Source organism: Sapajus apella, unplaced genomic scaffold (assembly GCF_009761245.1).
Source record: "Sapajus apella isolate SASKATOON/1434 unplaced genomic scaffold, GSC_monkey_1.0 scaffold48, whole genome shotgun sequence".
In the NCBI taxonomy this organism is placed as follows: Eukaryota; Metazoa; Chordata; class Mammalia; order Primates; family Cebidae; genus Sapajus; species Sapajus apella.
Window position 1 is genome coordinate 17314675 of NW_022436988.1, and position 21897 is coordinate 17336571.

General features: G+C 39.3%; 1 protein-coding gene across 1 annotated transcript in view; it reads left to right on the plus strand.

Annotated features, from left to right (window-relative positions):
• BPTF (bromodomain PHD finger transcription factor) overlaps positions 1–21897 on the plus strand; it is a 150196-nt gene that overhangs the window by 28576 nt on the left and 99723 nt on the right. The window contains 2 exon segments of the mRNA XM_032241187.1: positions 2427–3249; positions 13691–13914. Coding sequence (XP_032097078.1) covers positions 2427–3249; positions 13691–13914 — 1047 coding nt within the window.

A 21897-nucleotide genomic window follows, 5' to 3' on the forward strand; every position in this document is an offset into this window, starting at 1 on the left:
AAAAAAAAAAAAAAAAAAAAAAAAAAGGCTTTGTATTTATACAAGACTATCAGTAGTCATTAGTAGCAGCATCATTTTATAGATTTGAGTATTAATATTTCCATATGTTTGTATAGGTACCTGTCCAATTTTTTTCTTTTAAAATTTTATAAGGAAAATACATGCATATTTATGTTAATTATGTTAATTTTGTTAATTATGTTAATTTTTAAAACATAAAAAGGTAAAAAGAAATTTGTCTTCTTTTCCTGTCCCCCGGTTCGCCCCAGAGGCAACTACTTTAAAAAGATTCTTATATGACCTCTTAGACATATGTACTTCATCACCGTCCCCTTGCCTGCCTCTTTTTATTTTTAGTTTCTTTATTCGGATGACATTCTATCATTGTTCTGTAGCTGTTCATTGCTTCTACAGGTATTGATCGACTTACGACCTATACAATTTACGACCATTCGACTTTACGACCACAATGTTTTGCAAATATTAAACCAGTTGTACTGGTAATGCAGTGTTTTACTTAAACCTGACGAATGTAAAAATAAGAAACAAAATGGTGTAGAGAGGATACAAATGGCATAAAATGAACAAAGAAAATTATGATATATAACAATGAAAGAAAATTATGATAAAATTGACTTAAAGATTTTTATAACATCATTTCACAGTACTGTACATATAGCCTACTCAACTTATGACCAAATTGTGTTACGACTGGTCTGTCGGAACCAATCGTGGCCGTAAGTCGAGCACTAGCTGTACTTCATATTGAATCTTAAAAATTGTTTCATTTTTGCACATAGGAATTTTACCACTACTGAATTTGATTCCATTATGTAGTTGCATCATAATTTAATTTTTCATGTATATTTAGATTAGAAAGAAACAAAACCCACACAAAAATTTCAGCTTTTATAAACTATGATGAATTAAATATTTTGTACTTAAATGAATGTGTATGTAGGATAAATTCGAGGAGGTAGAATTACAGGGTCAAAGGGATATATATTCAGATAGATTTTATCAAATTGCCTTCTAAAAATTCAACCAATTTATACTCTCGCCAAAATTAGAGTAGGCTGGGTATGGTGGCTCACACTTGTAACCCTAGCACTTTGAGAGGCTGAGGCGGGTGGACCACGTGGTTAAAAATCATCTCTACTAAAAGATACAAAAATTAGCCGGGTGTGGTGCCTCCTGTAGTCCCAGCCACTCAGGAGGTTGAGGCAGGAGAATCACTTGAACCTGGGAGGAGGAGGTTGCAGTGAGCTGAGATCGCACCACTGCACTCCAGCCTAGGTGATGGCTCTAGGTGATTAAATGAGATATGTGTATTTGTTAAAAACTAAACTCTCAATTGTATATATTGATGCATTTATATACTTACATATGTATGTCTGGACATCACATCTCATAAATCAGGCAACAGGTATCTAAAAGTTGTTAACTGACTGTTAAGAAATGTAGTCTGTTGTCTGTTTCCTAGTTGAGCCAGTTTTCTTTTCTCTCAGCATTGGAATTCTTCTCTCCACCTTTGTACTTTCCTTGCTGTCTTCACCTTGAGCCTGTGTTTCACTGTGGAACTCCTCTTAGGAGGTACTTCTGGCAGAGAAAAAGGGGTCTACACTGGGAACTTCCTGTCTGGTTGTTGACAGGCATTTCTGTATTGTAGCTGACAGTGTGAGATCTGTTCCCCCTACTTTGCTGTGTATTTTATATGTAAATGTTTTTTCTCATTTATATTGTTGTCAAATCATTCACAAAAGCACTGGTTTTTTGTGTTTTTTTTTTTTTTTTTGAGACGGAGAGAGAGGGTTTTTCCCGTTTTCCCCCCTGGGGGGGAAAGGCGCGATCTCGGCGCACCCCAACCTCCGCCTCCTGGGTTCAGGCAATTCTCCTGCCTCAGCCTCCTGAGTAGCTGGGATTACAGGCATGCACCACCATGCCCAGCTAATTTTTTGTATTTTTAGTAGAGACGGGGTTTCACCACGTTGACCAGGATGGTCTCGATCTCTTGACCTCATGATCCACCCGCCTCGGCCTCCCAAAGTGCTGGGATTACAGGCGTGAGCCACCGCGCCCGGCCGCACTGGGTTTTTTTATTATTATTTTCTCAGAGATCCTTGTTCCGACACTGTTAGTTTTTACTGTTAGTTTTTTACCCATGAACCAATTAATCCCTCTAGGTAATTGAGAACTGATTATAATTTATAATTTTTTAAATTCTGGTTTATAATTTAAGGCGAAAACTTTGAATTCAGGTTTTCTCTAGACTAGAGCTGAATCATTGCTTCTTGGTATTATTTTAACTTGATGATTATTAAAGAAATGTGCCTATCTGTTTTGGTGGGGGGTATGTATTCAAATGGGAAATTTGTAGAAATGATGTAATGTATTGATTTGTAATGATGTCATTTCTTTATTTATAGGTAGGCGAAAACCAAGAGTACATCGGCCTCGTTCTCCAATATTGGAAGAAAAAGACATCCCGCCCCTTGAATTTCCCAAGTCCTCTGAGGATTTAATGGTGCCTAATGAGCATATAATGAATGTTATTGCCATTTACGAGGTACTGCGGAACTTTGGCACTGTTTTGAGATTATCTCCTTTTCGCTTTGAGGACTTTTGTGCAGCTCTGGTGAGCCAAGAGCAGTGCACACTCATGGCAGAGATGCACGTTGTGCTTTTGAAAGCAGTTCTGCGTGAAGAAGATACTTCCAATACTACCTTTGGACCTGCTGATCTGAAAGATAGCGTTAATTCCACACTGTATTTCATAGATGGGATGACGTGGCCAGAGGTGCTGCGGGTGTACTGTGAGAGTGATAAGGAATACCATCACGTTCTTCCTTACCAAGAGGCAGAGGACTACCCATATGGACCAGTAGAGAACAAGATCAAAGTTCTACAGTTTTTAGTTGATCAGTTTCTTACAACAAATATTGCTCGTGAGGAATTGATGTCTGAAGGGGTGATACAGTATGATGACCATTGTAGGGTTTGTCACAAACTTGGGGATTTGCTTTGCTGTGAGACATGTTCAGCAGTATACCATTTGGAATGTGTGAAGCCACCTCTTGAGGAGGTGCCCGAGGATGAGTGGCAGTGTGAAGTCTGTGTAGCACACAAGGTGCCTGGTGTGACTGACTGTGTTGCTGAAATCCAAAAAAATAAACCATATATTCGACACGAACCTATTGGATATGACAGAAGTCGGAGGAAATACTGGTTCTTGAACCGAAGACTCATAATGTAAGTAACTCTGGTCTTAATTATTTGTATGCATTTAAAATAAACTAGTTTCCTTCATGATTGATGTAGCAGAGCTATGCTGTTGATGTGATATAAACCTTTGTAACTTCATAGTTACACAGTTAAATAATTTCTTAGTTGAAGGAATATGTGCATTAAAAGAGCTTTTGAGAAGGAAAGAAGCAAAATGTCATTGCGTTTGATGCCTAGGATAGGACATAGAATGTTTCTAGGTGGGGCTGGGCATGGTGGCTCATGCCTGTAATCCCAGCACTTTGGGAGTCCAAGATGGGTGGATCACTTGAGGTTGGGAGTTCGAGACTAGCCTGGCCAACATAGTGAAACCCCACCACTACTGAAAATACAAAAATTAGCCAAGTGTGGTGGCACGCACCTGTAATCCCAGCTATTCAGAAGGCTGAGGCAGGACAATTGCTTGAACCTGGGAGGCAGAGGCTGCAGTGAGCTGAGATCATGCCAGTGCATTCCAACCTGGGTGAAGAACGCTTCTAGGTGGAATGCCACCATGGGCCCGTTTTTGGTTATGTTCCCCTGTGGCCTAGCTCAGGTCATCCACCCCTAACTTTGGTGTTAAGATTGTTTTACTTCTCTTTTTTGGTTTTACCCTATCTGTATGTAAAATGGAGCAGCAAGAAAAAGATCAGCTCTGCCAGTATTGGTTGTAATCCCCCAGGAGGAGATGCTTCCAACAGACTCAGGATCATAGTCTGGCCTCAGTGTTTCCGAGGGTTTTCGAGAAGCTCTCCTGGGAAGTCTGTGGGCAAGATTGGGAGACAGTCTCAGGGTTTACCTCAGTCAGGGCATCAGGCAGGGTTGTCGTATGGACTGAGTATCTGACATCCTGTAGGTATATGGTCAGGGGGATGGGCTACTTTGTGTTTTCAGCTTCTGAAGTCTTCAAAGCCTTCTTCCAGTTCTTAGAATTAGGTCAAATCAAAAAATCTGGTAGGATGAAATGACTGTCGGAGCAGGGCATGGAGAGGAGAGTACAAACTTTATCATTGTGCTGTCGAGAAATCTGAATCCACATTGATTCTTGATTCTTTGTGGCTGGAAGCTTACAGAATCTTCGCTATCTGTGGTGTTCCACAGTTTTACAGTGATATGCCCTTGTGTGGGCTGTTTTCATCCACCAGGTGTTTTTGGTGAGCATTTTCAATCTGGCAATTGTTCTGAGAACTTCTCTTGACAACTTCCTCCTCTTTTTTTTTCTTGTATTTATTTATCTTGAGCTATGGTTTTATTGAACATTGGACTTCCTATTTTTGTCTTCTTTCTTACCTTTTCTTTCCAGTTTTCCTCTTTGTCTCTTTCTTTCTTTGGGGTGTGTGTATGTGTTGAGTTTTTCAAGATTTCCTTGTCTTGGCCGTCCAACTCTACTATCCAGTTTTTCTTTTCTGCTATTTTTTTATTATCTAAGAGCTCTTTTATTTTTAGAATCTTCCTTTAAAAAAATAATGAAATCCAGTTTCTGTGTCTTACTGGATATAGAATTTTCTCTTACCTTTCTGAGGATATTAATGACAGGTTTTTTTTTCTGTCTTCTGTGCATTGTCTGTTTCTTCTAAGTTGCTTCTTCCTATTCTTTGTTTTGGTTTTTCTGTTTCATACTCACATGTTTATTCTTAATTTTCTGCTCCTCATTAACATTGTGATACTGTGTAGCCAGTTGGAAGCTCTGAGCAAGTGGGTGGGCCTTATCAATTTTGATTTAGCCATTGCATGATTTTCATTGTCTGTTTTCTTGAGGGGAAGTCCCTCTTATCAGTATCTTGAGGTCTGTCCTCTAGAGTAAGCTCTCGAGGAAAGATGGCATGGAAAGGCCTTTTCTTTTCCTGTGTCCTGCTTGAAGCATGAAGGTCTTGCTAGTGGTATTCTGATGGCTGAGTCGGAGAAGAAGGCTTCATTTATCGTGCACACAGCATTTACTATGTGTACGGTCACTTAAACCCTCAGTTTTCTGTACAGTACCTTTGTTCACAACTGAGTGTGGTTTCTCCCAGTCCAGGGAACCTCAGTTTACCTCCTCTAGAGACTAGACCTTTGACAGCTTCAAGTGAAGAGAACTGGTTTAGGAATCTGCTCCATAAACAGCTTCCAGCCAGTTCACTATTCTAGAGACGCCTCTCCTCATTATGGTTGCTCTTTGAGGATTGTGTTCTAAACCTCACCTTCCTTTTTTAGTTTGAGATTGGGCCTTCTTGGCTCTGCTGAGGCAGTAATCACTAGTTCATCTACTTTCAGAATTTTTTTGCTGTTGTTATTTTGTGCCTCCTACTTTATGCTTATGAGTTTGTCTTTAACAGTTTTGTTTGTTTGTTTGTTTTTTGTTTTTTTGTTTTAATTTAAAGATAGGATGTCACTTTGTCACCCAAGCTCTGGAGTGCAGTGTCGCTGTCTCGGCTAACTGCAGCCTCAACCTCCTGGGCTCAAGCAGTCGTCCTGCTTCAGCCCCCCAAGTAGCTGGGACTACAGTTGTGTGCCACCACACCCAGCTAATTTTTGCATTTTTTGTAGAAACAGGATTTTGCCATGTTACCCAGGCTGGTCTCAAACTCGTGAGCTCAAGCTATCTGCCCACCTCGGACACTCAAAGTGTTGGGATGATAGGCATGAGCCACTGCGTCCAGCCTAACAGTATTTTTTCTGCTTGGTTTTAAGAAGGTTTTAGGAGGGAGCAAAATTAAATCTGTCACCTTAATCCAGAAACTGCTATGAGAAATGATACATAAGGTCTTAAATGTATATTTTGTGTCTTTTAGTTTGGATCAGTTATTTTAAGAAATAAGTGTAAAATACGTAATTTTTTTCTTTTCTTGCTCACTTACCTCCCAAACATCTGGTCATGGTATTCATTGTGCTGTTTTTTTGTTTTGACATTTTGCTGTTGAGGTGGTAACACGGAAACCTTTGTCAGCAAGGTCATTCCAAATGGTGAAATAACTGTAACCACATTTTAAGTTTACTGCTCTCGGGAAGCTGAGGCACAAGAATCTCTTGAACCCAGGAAGCAGAGGTGGCAGTGAGCTGAGATGGTGCCACTGCACTCCAGCCTGGGTGATGGAGTGAGACTCTGTCTGTTTCAAAAAAAAAAAAAAAAAGAAAGAAAGGGGGCCAGGCGCGGTGGCTCATGCCTGTAATCTCAGCACTTTGGAAGGAGGGTGGATCACCTGTGGTCAGGAGTTCAAGACCAGCCTGGTCAACATGGTAAAACCATGTCTCTACTAAGTATACAAAAATTAGCTGGGCATGGGGGCTGGCGCCTGTAATCTCAGCTACTCGGGAGGCTGAAGCAGGAGAATTGCTTGAACCCAGGAGGCAGAGGTTGCAGTGAGCAGAGATCGCGCCATTGCACTGCAGCCTGGGCAACAGAGCGAAATTTTGTCTCAAAAAAAAAAAAAAGTTGGCTGCTGTATTGTCATTATAAGTGGAAATTCAGTCACGCTGCCTGTCAGGGAGCCCAGTGCTTGTACTTTGTATAGACATTCAACAGTTAGCAGGTCATGTTCACACAGTCTCAGATGCCCGCCTGAAAGGAACTCATAGTTGTCAGGATGACTGGGAACGAATTAGGAGGGAAATGCTCCAGTCCATACTCCAGTTCTTCCATTCCTGTGCCTTCCTTTGCTGTGCTGCTTTTCCTCACCCTTTGGATGTTCACTCTCACTGCCTCGTTCTTTCCCTGTACTACTGTTTTTGGCCAGCTGGAGACCACAAGTACCTTGTCCACATGCAGAAAAACTTTGACATCTTTAAGGCTCATTACACAGTAATCAGTGGTATAGGTCTTAGTTTCAGAGACCTGTAAATAGAAGCTAGTTGTGATAAATTAGTAATAGCCAAGAGCAACATTTATTGAGCACTTCCTTGTATGCTTAACAATGTCCTAAGCATTTTATATATTTTTGAATTAATCCTCCCAACAGCCCAACAATGCAGATACTATATTTTTAATTTTTTTTTTTAATTGAGACGGAATCTCAGTCTGTAGCCCAGGCTGGAGTGCAGCGGCACAATGTCAGCCCACTGCAACCCCTGCCTCCTGGGTTCAAGTGATTTTTCTGTCTCAGCCTCCCGAGTAGTTGAGACCACAGGCACGTGCCACCACACCTGGCTAATTTTTTGTATTTTTAGTGGAGATGGAGTTTCACCAAATTAGCCAGGATGGTCTTGATCTCCTGACCTCGTGGTCCACCTACCTCAGCCTCCCAAAGTGCTGGGATTACAAGTATGAGCCACCTCGCCCCACCTTTAATTTTTGTTTTATTTTTAATTAATTACTTTTGGACACAGGGTTTCACTGTTGCCCAGGTTGGAGTGCAGTGGCATGATCATGGCTCACTGCAGCCTCAATCTCCCAGGCTTAGGCCATCCTCCCACCTCAGCCTCCCTAGGAGCTGGGACTACAGTGCATGCCACCATGCCTAGCTGTTATTTATTTTATAGAGGTCTCACTGTCTTGCCCAGGCTGGTCTCAAACTCCTGGATTCAAGCAGCCCTCCCACCTTAGCCTCCCAGAGGGATAGTATTACAGGCCTGAGCCACTGTGCCCTGCCTTGCAGGCACCATTTTTGTCTACATTTTATAGATTAAGAGACTAAACCTCAAAGAGGTTAAATAATTTGCCTTTGATTAGCCCAAGACCCTATGGCTCTTAGGAGGTAGAACCTGGAATTTTTTTCAGAATGTGTTTTATAAAAGTATTTTCACTACCTGATTTTATACTGTAGTCTAGCTATCAAACCATCTTCATGGGAAATCTGCAGCTTGCATTGTTCAGCTGTTAAAACCTATGCTTATAACTTGGGGAGAAAGATAATGGTTTTTGTTATATCTGCAGTGAGTATTTATGAAATCTTTAAAAATTTGAAGTAAAGGCATTTTTAAAAAACCTAAACTAAGTGGGGATTTCAGAAACATTCTGTTTCATGATATATCAGTATCAATATATGAAACAACATTCAGGGAAGCAAAATATATCCTGTCTTATAGTGAAATAAATGCAGACCTTTGAAATCACATGAGTCAAATGACTTTTTAAATACCTGTGGGTGAATTTTTGACACATTGTCAAGAAATCAAATATTCTATTTTTCGTGGTGGAACAGTAAAATTCTTTACTTGTGTTTGTCAATAAAACTGTTCATTTAAGTTTATTTGCTTTAGAAGCTATAGTTGTCATTCAGACTGCCTTTTTTGGTACATAATAAAGTGCACAGATTTTAAAGAGGATTTCAGACAAATAGGATATCTTTTTCCATGCTGTGATATTTTGAGTATTTTCCAATGTAAAATCAAGTAGGAAATGTTTATTTGATAAGTGCTTAAAAATATGTCATTTGTATAGGTTAGTGAAGCATATAATAAAAAAAGTTCTTATACATAAATTTATAGTCTGTCTGAGGAGCTAAGACATATTCAGCATATAACTTAGAGGTCAGTTTTAATTCATTATGTAAGTGGGCCAATCTTTCTTAACTATTGCTTTTATCCTATCAATCCTTTGCTCTGAAATTATGACTTACTGAAATAGAAATTGCCAGATTAGATAAGCACATTTTTCTGTCACTCTCCATTCTAAATAAAATTACATGAGCACAGCATTTTATTTTATTTTTTTGTAGAGACAGAGTCTCACTATGTTGCCAGACTGGTCTTGAACTCCTGGGCTCAAGCGATCCTCCAGCCTTGGCCTCCTAAAATGCTAGGATTACAACAGGTGTGAAACACTGTACACCTTTAAACAGCATTTTAAAAATCTGTATTCTTTTCATTTTCCAAATGAACTAAACTATGTGTTTAAATCTATATGACTTTCTACTCCCCATTCTAACTATAAGCCACATATTAACTTACTGACTTTAGCTGACATCAAACCTGTGTTTGTATTCCTGCTGTCCACATTCAGTTCTGTATGTCCAGCAGTCTCCTGGACGTGTCTGCAAAGCAGGCCCCTCAAACATGTCTAAAACTGAACTCATCATTTCCCTCCATTACCTACTTTTCATCCCGTGTTCTCATCTTAGTAAGTGGGATTACTGTTCCACAGCTGCTTAAGCTAGATGCATGGGTCTCACCCAGGCTGGAGTGCAGTGGTGCAGTCTTGGCTCACTGCAACCCCCGCTTCTGTGATTCAAACAATTCTCCTACCTCAGCCTCCCAGGTAGCTGGGATTACAGGTGCCTGCCACCATGCCTGGCTGATTTTGTATTTTTAGTAGAGATGGGTTTTACCATGTTAGCCAGGCTGATCTCAAACTCCTGACCTCAGGTGATCAGCCCACCTTGGCCTCCCAACATACTGGGATCACAGCGTGAGCCACCATGCCTGGCCATAGTTGGATGATTTTTTAAAACAGCAATTTTGATCAAGTCTTCTTTTCCCTAAGTTGAAAAACCTTTTGATTACTTCCATTTGCCCTTAACAGAAAGTTCAGATTCTTTAGCACAGATCCCTAACTTTGTACATTTAATTGTCTTGCTTTCTAACACTTAAAATAAATAAAAGCAAACCAAAGCACCTAAAAACATCTTAGCTAACTAACTCATTTTTGAAGTCTCAGCCTATTTATGCCACTTCCTAGGGCTTGCTTTCCCTGAACCCCTTTCCCTCCCTGAACCCCTTTCCCTCTTGTGTCTTGAAATACTGCTTTTTAAAACACCCATCCTACCAACAGTTTTTTTGTTTTGTTTTGTTTTTTTCAGACAAGTCTTACTCTGTCACCCAGGCTGGAGTGCAGTGGCACAATCTTGGCTCACTGCAACTTCTGCCTCCCAGGTTCAAGTGGTTCTCCTGCCTCAGCCTCCCAAGTAGCTGGGATTACTGGTACCCACCCCCTTGCCCAGCTAATTTTTATATTATCAGTAGAGACAGGGTTTCACCATCTTGGCCAGGCTGGTCTGGAACTTCTGACCTCAAGTGATCTACTTGCCTCAGCCTCCTGAAGTGCTGGGATTGCAGGCATGAGCCACTGCACCCGGCCTAGTTATTTAAGGTAAATATTATGTAATTCATAAGGTGAGGAAAATAATGACAAGTATGTACAGTATATTGTACCATGAAGTGCTGGTACTACTCTAAGCACTTTATATATTTTAATTCATTTAATACTAACAACAGCATCTTGATACGTACTGTCACCCTATTTTTCAGATGGAGAGATTGAGGCCTAGAGAGTTTTAAGTAGTTTATCCAAGATCATACAACTACTAAGTAGTGGAATCAGAATTTGAACCCAGGAATTCTGGCTCCAGAATATGTGCTTCTAAGCACTGCTTGGGCTGCTTGACCAAGAGCTTAGGACCTAGCTATTGTCTTTAATTGCTGAATTGCTAGTTGTATCAGTTTCCTGGTGCCGCTATAACAAAGTATTGTTTAACAGTTTTGGAGAATAGAAGTCTGAACCCAAAGGTGTCAGCAGAGCCATCGTCCCTTTGTAGGCTCTAGGAAATAATCCTTTCTTTTTTTGGCCTTTCCTAGTTTCTAGCATCCCAAGTGTCCTTGGCTTGCTGGCAGCATAATTCCAATCTGCCTGTTGCCATCTTTTCAAGACAGCCTAGGTTTTTTCTACCAAGCACTTAACAGTTCTTCCAGCCTCCTCCATTACTCAATTCCAAAGCCACTTTCACATTTTTAGGTATGTTAGCAGTAGCACCCACTTCCTGTTCCAAAAGTTGGGAGTTTCCTAAGGCCACTATAACAAAGTACTACAAATGGAGTAGCTTTAAAAAATATGAATTTATTGTCTCATAGTCCTGGAAGCCAGAAGTCTGAAATCATGAGTCAGCAGGGTTGGTTTTTCTGAAGGCTCTCAAAGAGAATCTATTCTATGCCTGTCTCCTAGCTTCTGGCAGTCATTGGCATTTCTTGGTTTACAGACACATCACTCCAGTCTCTGCCTCTGTCTTCACATTACCTTCTTTTCTCTTCTTTTTTTTTTAAGATGGAGTCTTGCTCTGTCAGGCTGGAGTGCAGTGACACGATCTTGGCTCACCACAACCTCTGCCTCAGCCTCCTGAGTAGCTGGGACTACAGGCGCATGCCATCACGCCCAGCTAATTTTTTGTATTTTTGGTAGAGACGGCGTTTCACCATGTTAGCCAGGATGATCTCCATCTCCTGACCTTGTGATCTGTTCACCTTGGCCTCCCAAAGTGCTGGGATTACAAGTGTGAGCCACCACACCCAGCCCATTACTTTAGTTTTTATGTGTCACCCTGGGTCCACCCCTTTTCTGAGGATACAAGTCATTTGATTTAGGGGCCACCCTTAATCCAGGACGATTTTTATCTCAAGATCCTTAATTAATTACATCTGCAAAGACCCTATTTCCAAATAAGATCACATCCTGAGGCTTCAAGTGGACGTGAACTTTGGGGACATTATTCCACTAATTTCACTAGTGTTCTTTATTCTTCATTTCTATGGGTTTGTTTAGAAATTAAACTTGAAACTTACTGTTAGTCATTAACCTTCTACTTATCTAGCCTAGGTAAAAGTCAAAGAAGCTTTAAATTATAGACATATAATATGTATGTTTGCTCTTAATTATATTTTTAGCAAACCTTTGCATGTCAGCCTGTCTACTCTTTGACACCCTATGAGTCCTTGAGAATGTGTGCCAAGTGGTACCTTTAGGTCTGAGTGAACCTGATGAACATCGTAGGCCTTATAGGATCCAGAGCTTCTGCAGAACCACATTGTAACTCCAAATCCAAATATACATAAATAATGTATATTTATATAAGAAAGCTGTTGTCACTTTTGCAACGAGAGCAGATAATTTTGATTATATAAACTGTGTATGTAAGCCAAGGACCTAAGTATGAAAAAATAACTTTTTAGCCTGGCACGGTGGCTCACGCCTATAATCCCAGCACTTTGGGAGGCCAAAGAGGGCGGATTGCTTGAGGCCAGGAGTTCAAGACCAGCCTGGCCAACATGGCAAAACCCTTTCTCTACTAAAAATATGAAAATTGGCTGGGCATGGTGGCACATGGCTATAGTCCCAGCTACTTGGGAGGCTGAGGCAGGAGAATCACTTGAACCCGACATGGAGGTTGTGGTGAGCCAAGATCACACCACTGCACTCCAGCCTGGGCAACAGAGCAAGACTCCATCTCAAAAAAAAAAAAAAAGAAAAGAAAGAAAAAAGTTAAATACAACAAAACAGACCAAAAACCCCCCAACTTTTCTTTGAATGGATTAGTGGGTATTCGCTGTTTTGCCACTTTATGCTTTAATGAATTTATTCTTCTGTGGCTTTAAGAAGAAAAATGTTAAGTCACTGAATACTGTATAGGTTGAGCATCCCTTATCTAAAATGCTCTGGACCAGAAGTGTTACGGACTTTGGAACATTTGCATTATACCTACCAATTGAGCATTCCTAATCTGAAAATCTGAAATGCTCCAATGAGCATTTCCTTTGAATGGCATGTTGGCACTCAGAAACTTTTGGATTTCAGATTTTCAGATTAAGGATACTCTACTCGTTTCCTTTTATTTATCTGTGATTTAATATAGCCCTTCTTCAGAATTACTGAATGACTCATTCTGGGAATGCTGCTAAATTTTTATTCACTTATTACTCATTGTCTTCAAGTGCCTCACACATACTCTTGAATTCCTTTTGAGTGGGAACAGAAATCCCATTATATGTGTTCCTCTACGTCTAGTCCTAGACATTAATTTGCCTTGTTTCTTTTAAGTTAGTGACTATCTCTGTTGGTCTTTAACTCCATTAAAAGTAAAGGGAAGCTTAGGAGGATTTTAGGCAGGAGAGGAAGCTCCTCTTCTCTCCAGTTTGACCTTCAGTTGTACAGAAGTAAAGAGGAGAGATGAGATATTGGAGATAACTCCTTCAAGAACCAGAACTTAGCAAAGCATTTATACTATTTTGATGGAACTCTTTCTAAATTTTATTATAAAGTTAGCCAGGTATCGTGGCACATGTCTATAGTCCTAGCTACTTGGGAGGCTAAGGCAGGAGAATTGCTTGAGCCTAGGAGTCTGAGTATGCAGTGAGCCATGACAGTGCCATGCACTCTAGCCTGGGAGATAGAGTGAGACCCTGTCTCTAAAATAAATTTATTTTCTTCTAAAATAATTCTAAATACATTCTGTTCATCATATTGTTACATTGATGATCCTAAAGTTGATTGAGATGTAGCTGAAACTGGCTTCCACAAAGTACTCTCACGTGGTTCTGAATTTTGAGGTAATCTTTCTTTGTGTCATGTTTTTTATATGTCCTTTCTCAGAGTAAATCAAGTTTGAGTAAGGCCTGCAGGGATCTCTTATGAGCACATATATTGAGTTTTAGTGCATAAGCTTTGTTTTAACTTTTCACTGGGTAGATGAAACTGTCAGATAAGTGGCATTATGTCTAACATAAATTATTTCCCCCCATTTTTAAACAGAGAAGAAGATACAGAAAATGAAAATGAAAAGAAAATTTGGTACTACAGCACAAAGGTCCAGCTTGCAGAATTAATTGACTGTCTAGACAAAGATTATTGGGAAGCAGAACTCTGCAAAATTCTAGAAGAAATGCGTGAAGAAATTCACCGACACATGGACATAACTGAAGACCTGACCAATAAAGCTCGGGGCAGTAACAAGTCCTTTCTGGCGGCAGCTAATGGTGAGAAGGGCATTTTTGTCATTTTATTTTTGTTAAGTCTGAGCTAAACTGTTGGTATGAAATCACTGCAAAATTTGAAAATAGATTAAAATTTTCAAGTACAGTCATGTATTGCTTAATGATGGGAATACATTCTGAAAAATGTGTCATTTGGCGATGTCCTCATTGTGTGAACATCATAGAGTACACTTATACAAACCTACATGGTAGGGCTTCCTATACACCTTGGTTATACGGTATAGCCTATTGCTGCTAGGCTCCAAACCTGTACGTCATGTGACTCTACTGAATCCCATAAGCAGTTGTAGCACAAAGGCAGGGATTTGTGTATCTATCCATATCTAAACGTTTAAAAAGGTACTACATATAATCTTATGGGATCAATGTCATGTATGTGGTTTCTGGTTGACCGAAACATTGTACAGTGCATGACTGTGTGTATATTTTACTTTAGTTCTCCATATTTCATTTTCCCAAGAGAACCTTGTTCATTCCAACATAAATTAGGGATGCTATACATTTTAGTGTTTTATTTCTGCCTTGGTTTATTACTCATATTCCCCAAAATGTTAGTTTCTTTTTTTAATTCAAGTACCTTATTAAACTTGTTTGGCATTCCAGTTTTTAATTTTAAGAAATAATATTCTGTTTGAACTTTTTGCCTTTTTTAAAAAATAAAACTTTAAATTTTTAGAATAGTTTTAGATTTATACAAAAGTTGCAAAGATAGTAGAGGGTTTCCATATATCCTGCACTTGGTTGCCCCTGTTATTTATGTCTTAGATTCGTGTGGGATATTTGTTAGAACTAATGGACCAGTATTGATACACTGTTATTAATTCAAGTCCGTATTTTATTCGGATTTCCTTAGTTTTAACTAAAGAAACTTTTCTGCCTCGTGATCCTATACCACATGATATTTAGTCATCATGTTTTGCTCTAGATTGTCAGTTTCTCAGACTTTCCTTGTTTTTGACGGCCTTGACAGTTTTGAGGAGTACTAGTTAGGTATTTTGTAGAATGCATTCATTATAGGTTTTTTTCTATGAGTGTAGGTTGTTGGATATCTATTTTGTACTTATTGGATTATAATTGGATATTTATTAGGTTATAATTCAGTGTCACCTTATTTATTTTGTTGCTCAACTTTTTTTTTTGTTGTAAATACATATATATCTTAAAAGTTTAAATAGTATAAAAGGATATACTGTGAAAAATGAGTGTCTTTCCTTCATAATCTTCAATCTGACCTTCCTTTCTCCAGAGGTAATCATTATTGCTATATTTTTTATCCTGCCAGATGTATTCAGTACATGTTTAATAAATACCACCTGTGTTTTCCAATATAGCCATCCCTCGGTATTCTCAGGGATTACTTCCAGAGCCCTTTGCAGATAGCAGAATCTGTGATGCCCAAGTCCTCCAGTCAGCCCTGTGGAACCTGCTGATATGAAAAGCTGGCATTCCATATCAAGGGTTCTGCATCCTGAGAATACTATATTTTCAGTTCAATGTTGGTTGAATCCAAGAATGCAGAACCTTTGGCCCCGGAGGGCCAACTGTAGTACATTTTAAGTTTTAACTTAGATAAAATTATTAGGTTAAGATTTTGCTAAATAAATAAATAAGATTCTGCAAGTACACTTATAAGTGCCTGGTTCTGGGCTGTGTTCTGCATACATTATCTGCTATACATATAATCCTATTAATTTTCTACATTCTCCATGTGCTTAAAAATAGAATTTATATTTAATAAAGATAACTCAGCCGTATCCAAGCTTGTTCTCACATATTCTGTGTCAGTATTCCTGTGAATTCATGCTTATTTTTGGAGAATGATAGGCTCTCACATATAAATACTGTAGAGCACAAATAGACTTTGTTTTCAGAAAAAAGTATTCTTAGTTACTGTGAATTATTAAATTATATATATTCATATCTGGTAGTTGGAAGTATTTCTCTATTAGGTCTGTTTAGAAAAATGTATACTTTTTTCATTAGAAAAGTTTTAGTCTTCAGAAGTCTTTGGGGAATCAGTAATACCAGTAATGCAATCTCCATCTTATTCCTCCCTCCATATAGGTCAAATCATAGGAAATTTTATTAACTTCAGCCAGCTTACTTCCCCTCCTAATTTCCTTTTATGAATCATAGCATTAAAATAGACAAATCCCTTTTTGCTCTCCTGTGTTTTGGTACAATAACAGAAAACCATCTTCAGTCTCCTAAAAGGCAATGTGAGATATGATTTTATAAAGTATGTTGAATTAGAAATATTTTCCAGAATAAAAAATAAAAATTAAAAAAAAAAAAGAAAAAATATTTTCCAGGGTGAGCTTGTCTGTGTACAAAATTATATATACAGTATAATCATAGTTAAAGAACAAAATCAAAGCAGGAATGGATAATCAAAAGTGTTAAGTGGTCTGATTTGGGGGAATGTAAAAACTAGAAATGTTAATATAAGAGAATTGGTAAATTTCATTATGAATTATCATGTGATAGAACATTGCATGTTGGAGAACTAAAATACCATGCAAAAACTGTGCATGGGTCATTGAGAGACTTAAATCTCCTCCTCTAAATAACCAACTGGATCAGCTTTTATCATTAAAAAATAACCAGTTAGCATAGTAGAATTGTAGTTGGTTTCCTTTTCATATTTTTTAAATTTCCTACAATGAGCATGTTATATTTCAGTATAATTCAGTGTGTAATGTATAAAAAATTAGTTAGGGCTGGCGCGGTGGCTCAAGCCTGTAATCCCAGCACTTTGGGAGGCTGAGGCGGGTGGATCACGAGGTCAAGAGATCGAGACCATCCTGGTCAACATGGTGAAACCCCGTCTCTACTAAAGAAATACAAAAAATTAGCTGGGCATGGTGGCACGTGCCTGTAATCCCAGCTACTCAGGAGGCTGAGGCAGGAGAATTGCCTGAACCCACGAGGCGGAGGTTGCGGTGAGCCGAGATCACGCCATTGCACTCCAGCCTGGGTAACAAGAGCGAAACTCCATCTCAAAAAAAAAAAAATTAGTTAAACCTTTAGTAGTAATTGAGAGCAACAAAGAGAGCATTGAGCTTTAGGTCACAATATGTTCTTATAAAGTCAGATGACGAAAATGTGTGTGCTGTGAGATTGCCTTGCAACCTGCAGTTATCCTCTTAGCTCTACATGGAGTACATGTAAATAAGATGAGTTGCACCTTGGATTTAATGGTGAGATCTGGACCAAAAATGGCAGACATAAATATTTTCTTTCTCCCTACCCCAGCCTTTTTTTAAAATTTTATTTTATTTTTATTTATTTATTTTTTATTTTTTTATTTTTTTTTTGAGACAGAGTTTCACTCTTGTTACCCAGGCTGGAGTGCAATGGCCTGATCTCGGCTCACTGCAACCTCCACCTCCTGGGTTCAGGCAATTCTCCTGCCTCAGCCTCCTGAGTAGCTGGGATTACAGGCAGGCGCCACCATGCCCAGTTAATGTTTTGTATTTTTAGTAGAGATGCGGTTTCACCATGTTGACCAGGATGGTCTCGATCTCTTGACCTCGTGATCCATCCGCCTTGGCCTCCCAAAGTGCTGGGATTACAGGCTTGAGCCACCGCGCCCGGCCTTTTATTTTATTTTTATGTTAAAGTACAACATCAACCTAGTACTAGAGGAGGAGGGATTCACGAGAATTGAAAATTGGAAGGGAAGAGAAGGGGAAACTAACATTTTTGAGTGCCTACTGTGGGCCAGGTGCCCAACTAGGTCTTTTACAATTCTTTAATCCTCTCAGCAACTTTTTAAGGAGTGTATTGGCAATGAATTGAACGTTTAGGTAGAAGAATTCCACACTAAAACACCAGTTCACCACCTTTATTTGCTCTCTCTTATAACCAAAGTCTTGGCTATGATAGTCAGTTTAGGATCACCCAGTTCAGGTAAATACCCAAAATAATATCTAATAATGTTCTTTTACTTGGAGTTTTATGAGATGAAAACAATGGAAACTACAGGAGTTCTGATAATAATAGCCAAGTATAATTTGCAGCATGATAACAGGAATTTCAGAATTACAGTCTGTCCTGATGACTTTGACTTGATGTTAACCTCTCAAACAAAATACTGCATTTCTAATGTATAGCTCTCTGGTTTTTATATACATGAATGTCTACTTTAGGAGAGTTTAATTCTATTTTTGATAGTTAAATTTTTCTTCTCCGTTTTTCCTCAATTTTTTTTTTTTTTTCTTTTTTTGAGCTGGAGTTTCGCTCTTGTTACCCAGGCTGGAGTGCAATGGCGCGGTCTCGGCTTACCGCAACCTCCGCCTCCTGGGTTCAGGCAACTCTCCTGCCTCAACCTCCTGAGTAGCTGGGATTACAGGCACGCACCACCATGCCCAGCTAATTTTTTGTATTTTTAGTAGAGACGGGGTTTCACCATGTTGACCAGGATGGTCTCGATCTCTTGACCTCGTGATCCACCATCCTTGGCCTCCCAAAGTGTTGGGATTACAGGCGTGAGCCACCGCGCCCGGCTTTCCTCAATATTTTATGAAAAATTTCAAATATACAGAAAGGTTGAAAGAATTATACAGTTACCAGCCTGAACATGGCAAAACCCTGTCTCTACTAAAAATACAAAAATTAGCCAGGTGTGATGGCGCATGCCTGTAATTTCAGCTATTTAGGAAGCTGAGGCAGGAGAATCGCTTGAATCTGGGAGGTTGCAGTGAGCTGAGATCGTGCCACTGCACTCCAGCCTGGGCAATAGAGCAAGACTTTGTCTCGAAAAAAAAAAAAAAATTATACAATAAATACCGATATATTCATTATCTAGATCTGTACTTTACTATATTTTTTTAGCTAAATATACAGCTTACTATATTTGCTTTATTCTATGCCTGTATGATAATTATGTCTTATAAGGCTTTATTTTTCTTATTGAAGGAAGTTTTCTTTTAGAAGAAATTTTTCTAAGTAGAGATGGTTCCTAAAACTGGGTAGGTTAATTCTTTGTTTAGTTTTGAAATATTTATGCAAAGTGTGGAATATACATATTTATTATGGATTAGATACAATGTAATTTTCTTTCATCCTTTAATGTTTTTTCTCTCTGCTGAACATTTTGGGTCTTTTTTCTTTTTCTTTTTTTCTTTCTTTCTTTCTTTCTTTTTTTTTTTTTTTTTTGTTGTTGTTGTTGTTTGTTTGGTTTTGGTTTCTTTGAAACAGTCTCGCTCCGTCACCCAGGCTGGAGTGCAGTGGCATGATCTCGGCTCACTACAGTCTCTGTATCCTGGGTTCAAGCAGTTCTCACGTCTCAGCCTCCCAAGTAGCTGGGATTATAGGTGTGCGCCACCATGCCCAGCTAATTTTTGTATTTTTGGTAGAGATGGGTTTCACCATGTTGGCCAGGCTGGTCTCAAGCTTCTAGCCTCAAGTGATTAACCTGCCTCGGCCTCCTGAAGTGCTGGGATTGCAGGTGTGAGCTACCGTGCCCGGCCCTATATTTGGTCTGTTTTTCTTATGGCTATGATTGCCGTAGTTTTTTGAAACTAAAACCAGTATGAATGTGTGTATGTAAATGTGAATATACATACACACATATATACAAGAGTGTTTAACAAGATAGACTATTTGAAATTAGAATCTTCATAGAAAATGAGAGAACTATGTGCTTTTCAACCAATTTAAATGATCTAAACTTAGTAGACAATTTTAAGAAGTTTTTTTTGTTTGATTTTCATTAAATGGCACTGGGAAAGTAGGGAGGATGTACAATGATTTGGTTAAGAAAAGCTATAGGATGTAGCTATTTTTGAAAGACAGCTGGGTATGGTGGCTCATGCCTGTAATCCTAGCACTTCAGGTGGTCAGGAATTTGGGAACAGCCTGGCCAACTTAGTGAAACTCTGTCTCTACTAAAAATGCAAAAATTAGCCAGGTGTGGTGGTGTACGCCTGTAGTCTCAGCTACTTGGGAGGCTGAGGTGGGAGAATTGCCTAAACCCAGGAGGTGGGAGGTTGCAGTGAGCCAAGGTCATGCCACTGCACTCCAGCCTGGCAAGACTCTGTCTCAAAAAAAAAGAGGAAATCTGTGCCTCTAAGAAAAACAGATTATCAGTAACTACATTTTCTTTTTCCAAATAAAATGTTCTTTAAAATACAGTAATTAAGGGCTGGGCACTGCTCACGCCTGTAATCCCAGTGAGGGGGGTCGCTTGAGGCTGGGAGTTCAAGACCAGCCTGAGCAACACAGTGAGACTCCAACTCTATTTTTAAAAAGATTAAAAAATTAGCCATACGTGGTGACACATACCTATAGTTCCATCTACTCGGGAGGCTGAGGTGGGAGGATCACTTGAGTCTAGGAGTTCAAGGTTACAGTGAGCTGCGATCACGCCAGTGTACTCGTGGGCAAGAATGAGACTGTCTCTAAAAAAGTTTCAAAAAAATTTTTTTAAGGGAACAAAAACCAATAAATCCAAATAGGAATACCGTGGGCATGCATGGTATTAAAAGTGTTTCTCCTGGCCCAGTGCAGTGGCTCATGCCTGTAATCCCAACACTTTGGGAGGCTGAGGTAGGCAGATCACCTGAGGTCAGGAGTTGGAGACCAGTCTGGCCAATGTGGTGAAACCCCATCTCTACTAAAAATACAAAAATTAACCTGGTGTGTTGGTGGTTGCCTGTAATCCCAGCTACTTGAGAAGCTGAGGAAGGAGAATCGCTTGCATCTGGGAGGCGGAAGTTGCAGTGAGCCAGGATCAGACCATTGTGCTCCAGCCTGGGCGACAAGAGCAAAACTGTGTCTCAAAAAAAAAACCAACAACCACAGTATTTCTTCTTATTCATAAATATTGTACTCTAATTGCTATATTTATTTTTATGAGGAAACAGTTTAGCAATTTCCAAACCATTTTCTTTGTGTACTAGGAATGAACAAATAACTAGATATATTATAGGTAATGTGCAGATTTCTCACTGTCAGAGAAAGAAGTTACAAATAAGCAAGCAGGCAATGCTAAATGAACCATACACAGACACATAGGCATTCACTCATACACATATGTACCCCCAAAAATACAGAAATAATATAGATGTGTATATTTATGACATCTCTTAGCTCTGTTGGCTGAGAGACCCTAGAACAGCAACACCCCAGTAGTAACAAGCACAGCAAGCACCTAGATTGTGAGTTCTAGCATCATTCTCCAATTTGTTCCTCAAAAAAGAACAAAGGCTCCTTAGAGAGATGGTAGATTCTAGGGCTGGGGCAGAGAAAATACAAGGTGAGCCTGGAGCATCTTGTAATACTGGAAAGTAAGAAAACGCTGAATTAATGAATGGATGGATGAGTACGTGTCAAAAGGACATTGGACTCGGGAAAAGTCCCAAATGGCCACAGCTGAAACAATTTGTGCAACAAAATTTAAAGCGATAGTATTGTATGATAACCCAAAGAATGTAATTATCCATGAGTCCATATGGATATACTCTGTGTTCTGTACACTGTCTTCCTTCTGTATCCTGTGATCTGTAACATGCTGTAATATCACTCTAAGTTGAAAGAGGGTAAGTGTGCTTAGAGACTTAGTGACTCTCAGAACAGTTTAAGGGGCTTCAGAGAGAAAGTTGTTTCCAAATGGGCCTCTGTTTTCTCATTTTACACTTGAGAAAATGATGGCCTGGGGAGGTTAGGTAGCTTGCCCAGAGTCACACAGCTAATCCAAGTCAGATTTGCAGTAGGTTTGAGGTTTCTAGGTTGTGATCACTACAATGTGCTACCCAGTCTGTGGGTCTACGTCAGCCTGCAGTTTTGGTCATCTGTCACAGCTATGCATGACAGATATCTATATCAAGCCTATATTTTAAAAAGATGGACTAATTTTTCTTTTTGTTTTTAAAGGAAGTAGAGCCCATAATTGGCATATGTTTTCTAGAAGTGAAGGCACACCAAATTGATTTAATTATCTAAACAAAATTTTGTTTTTTG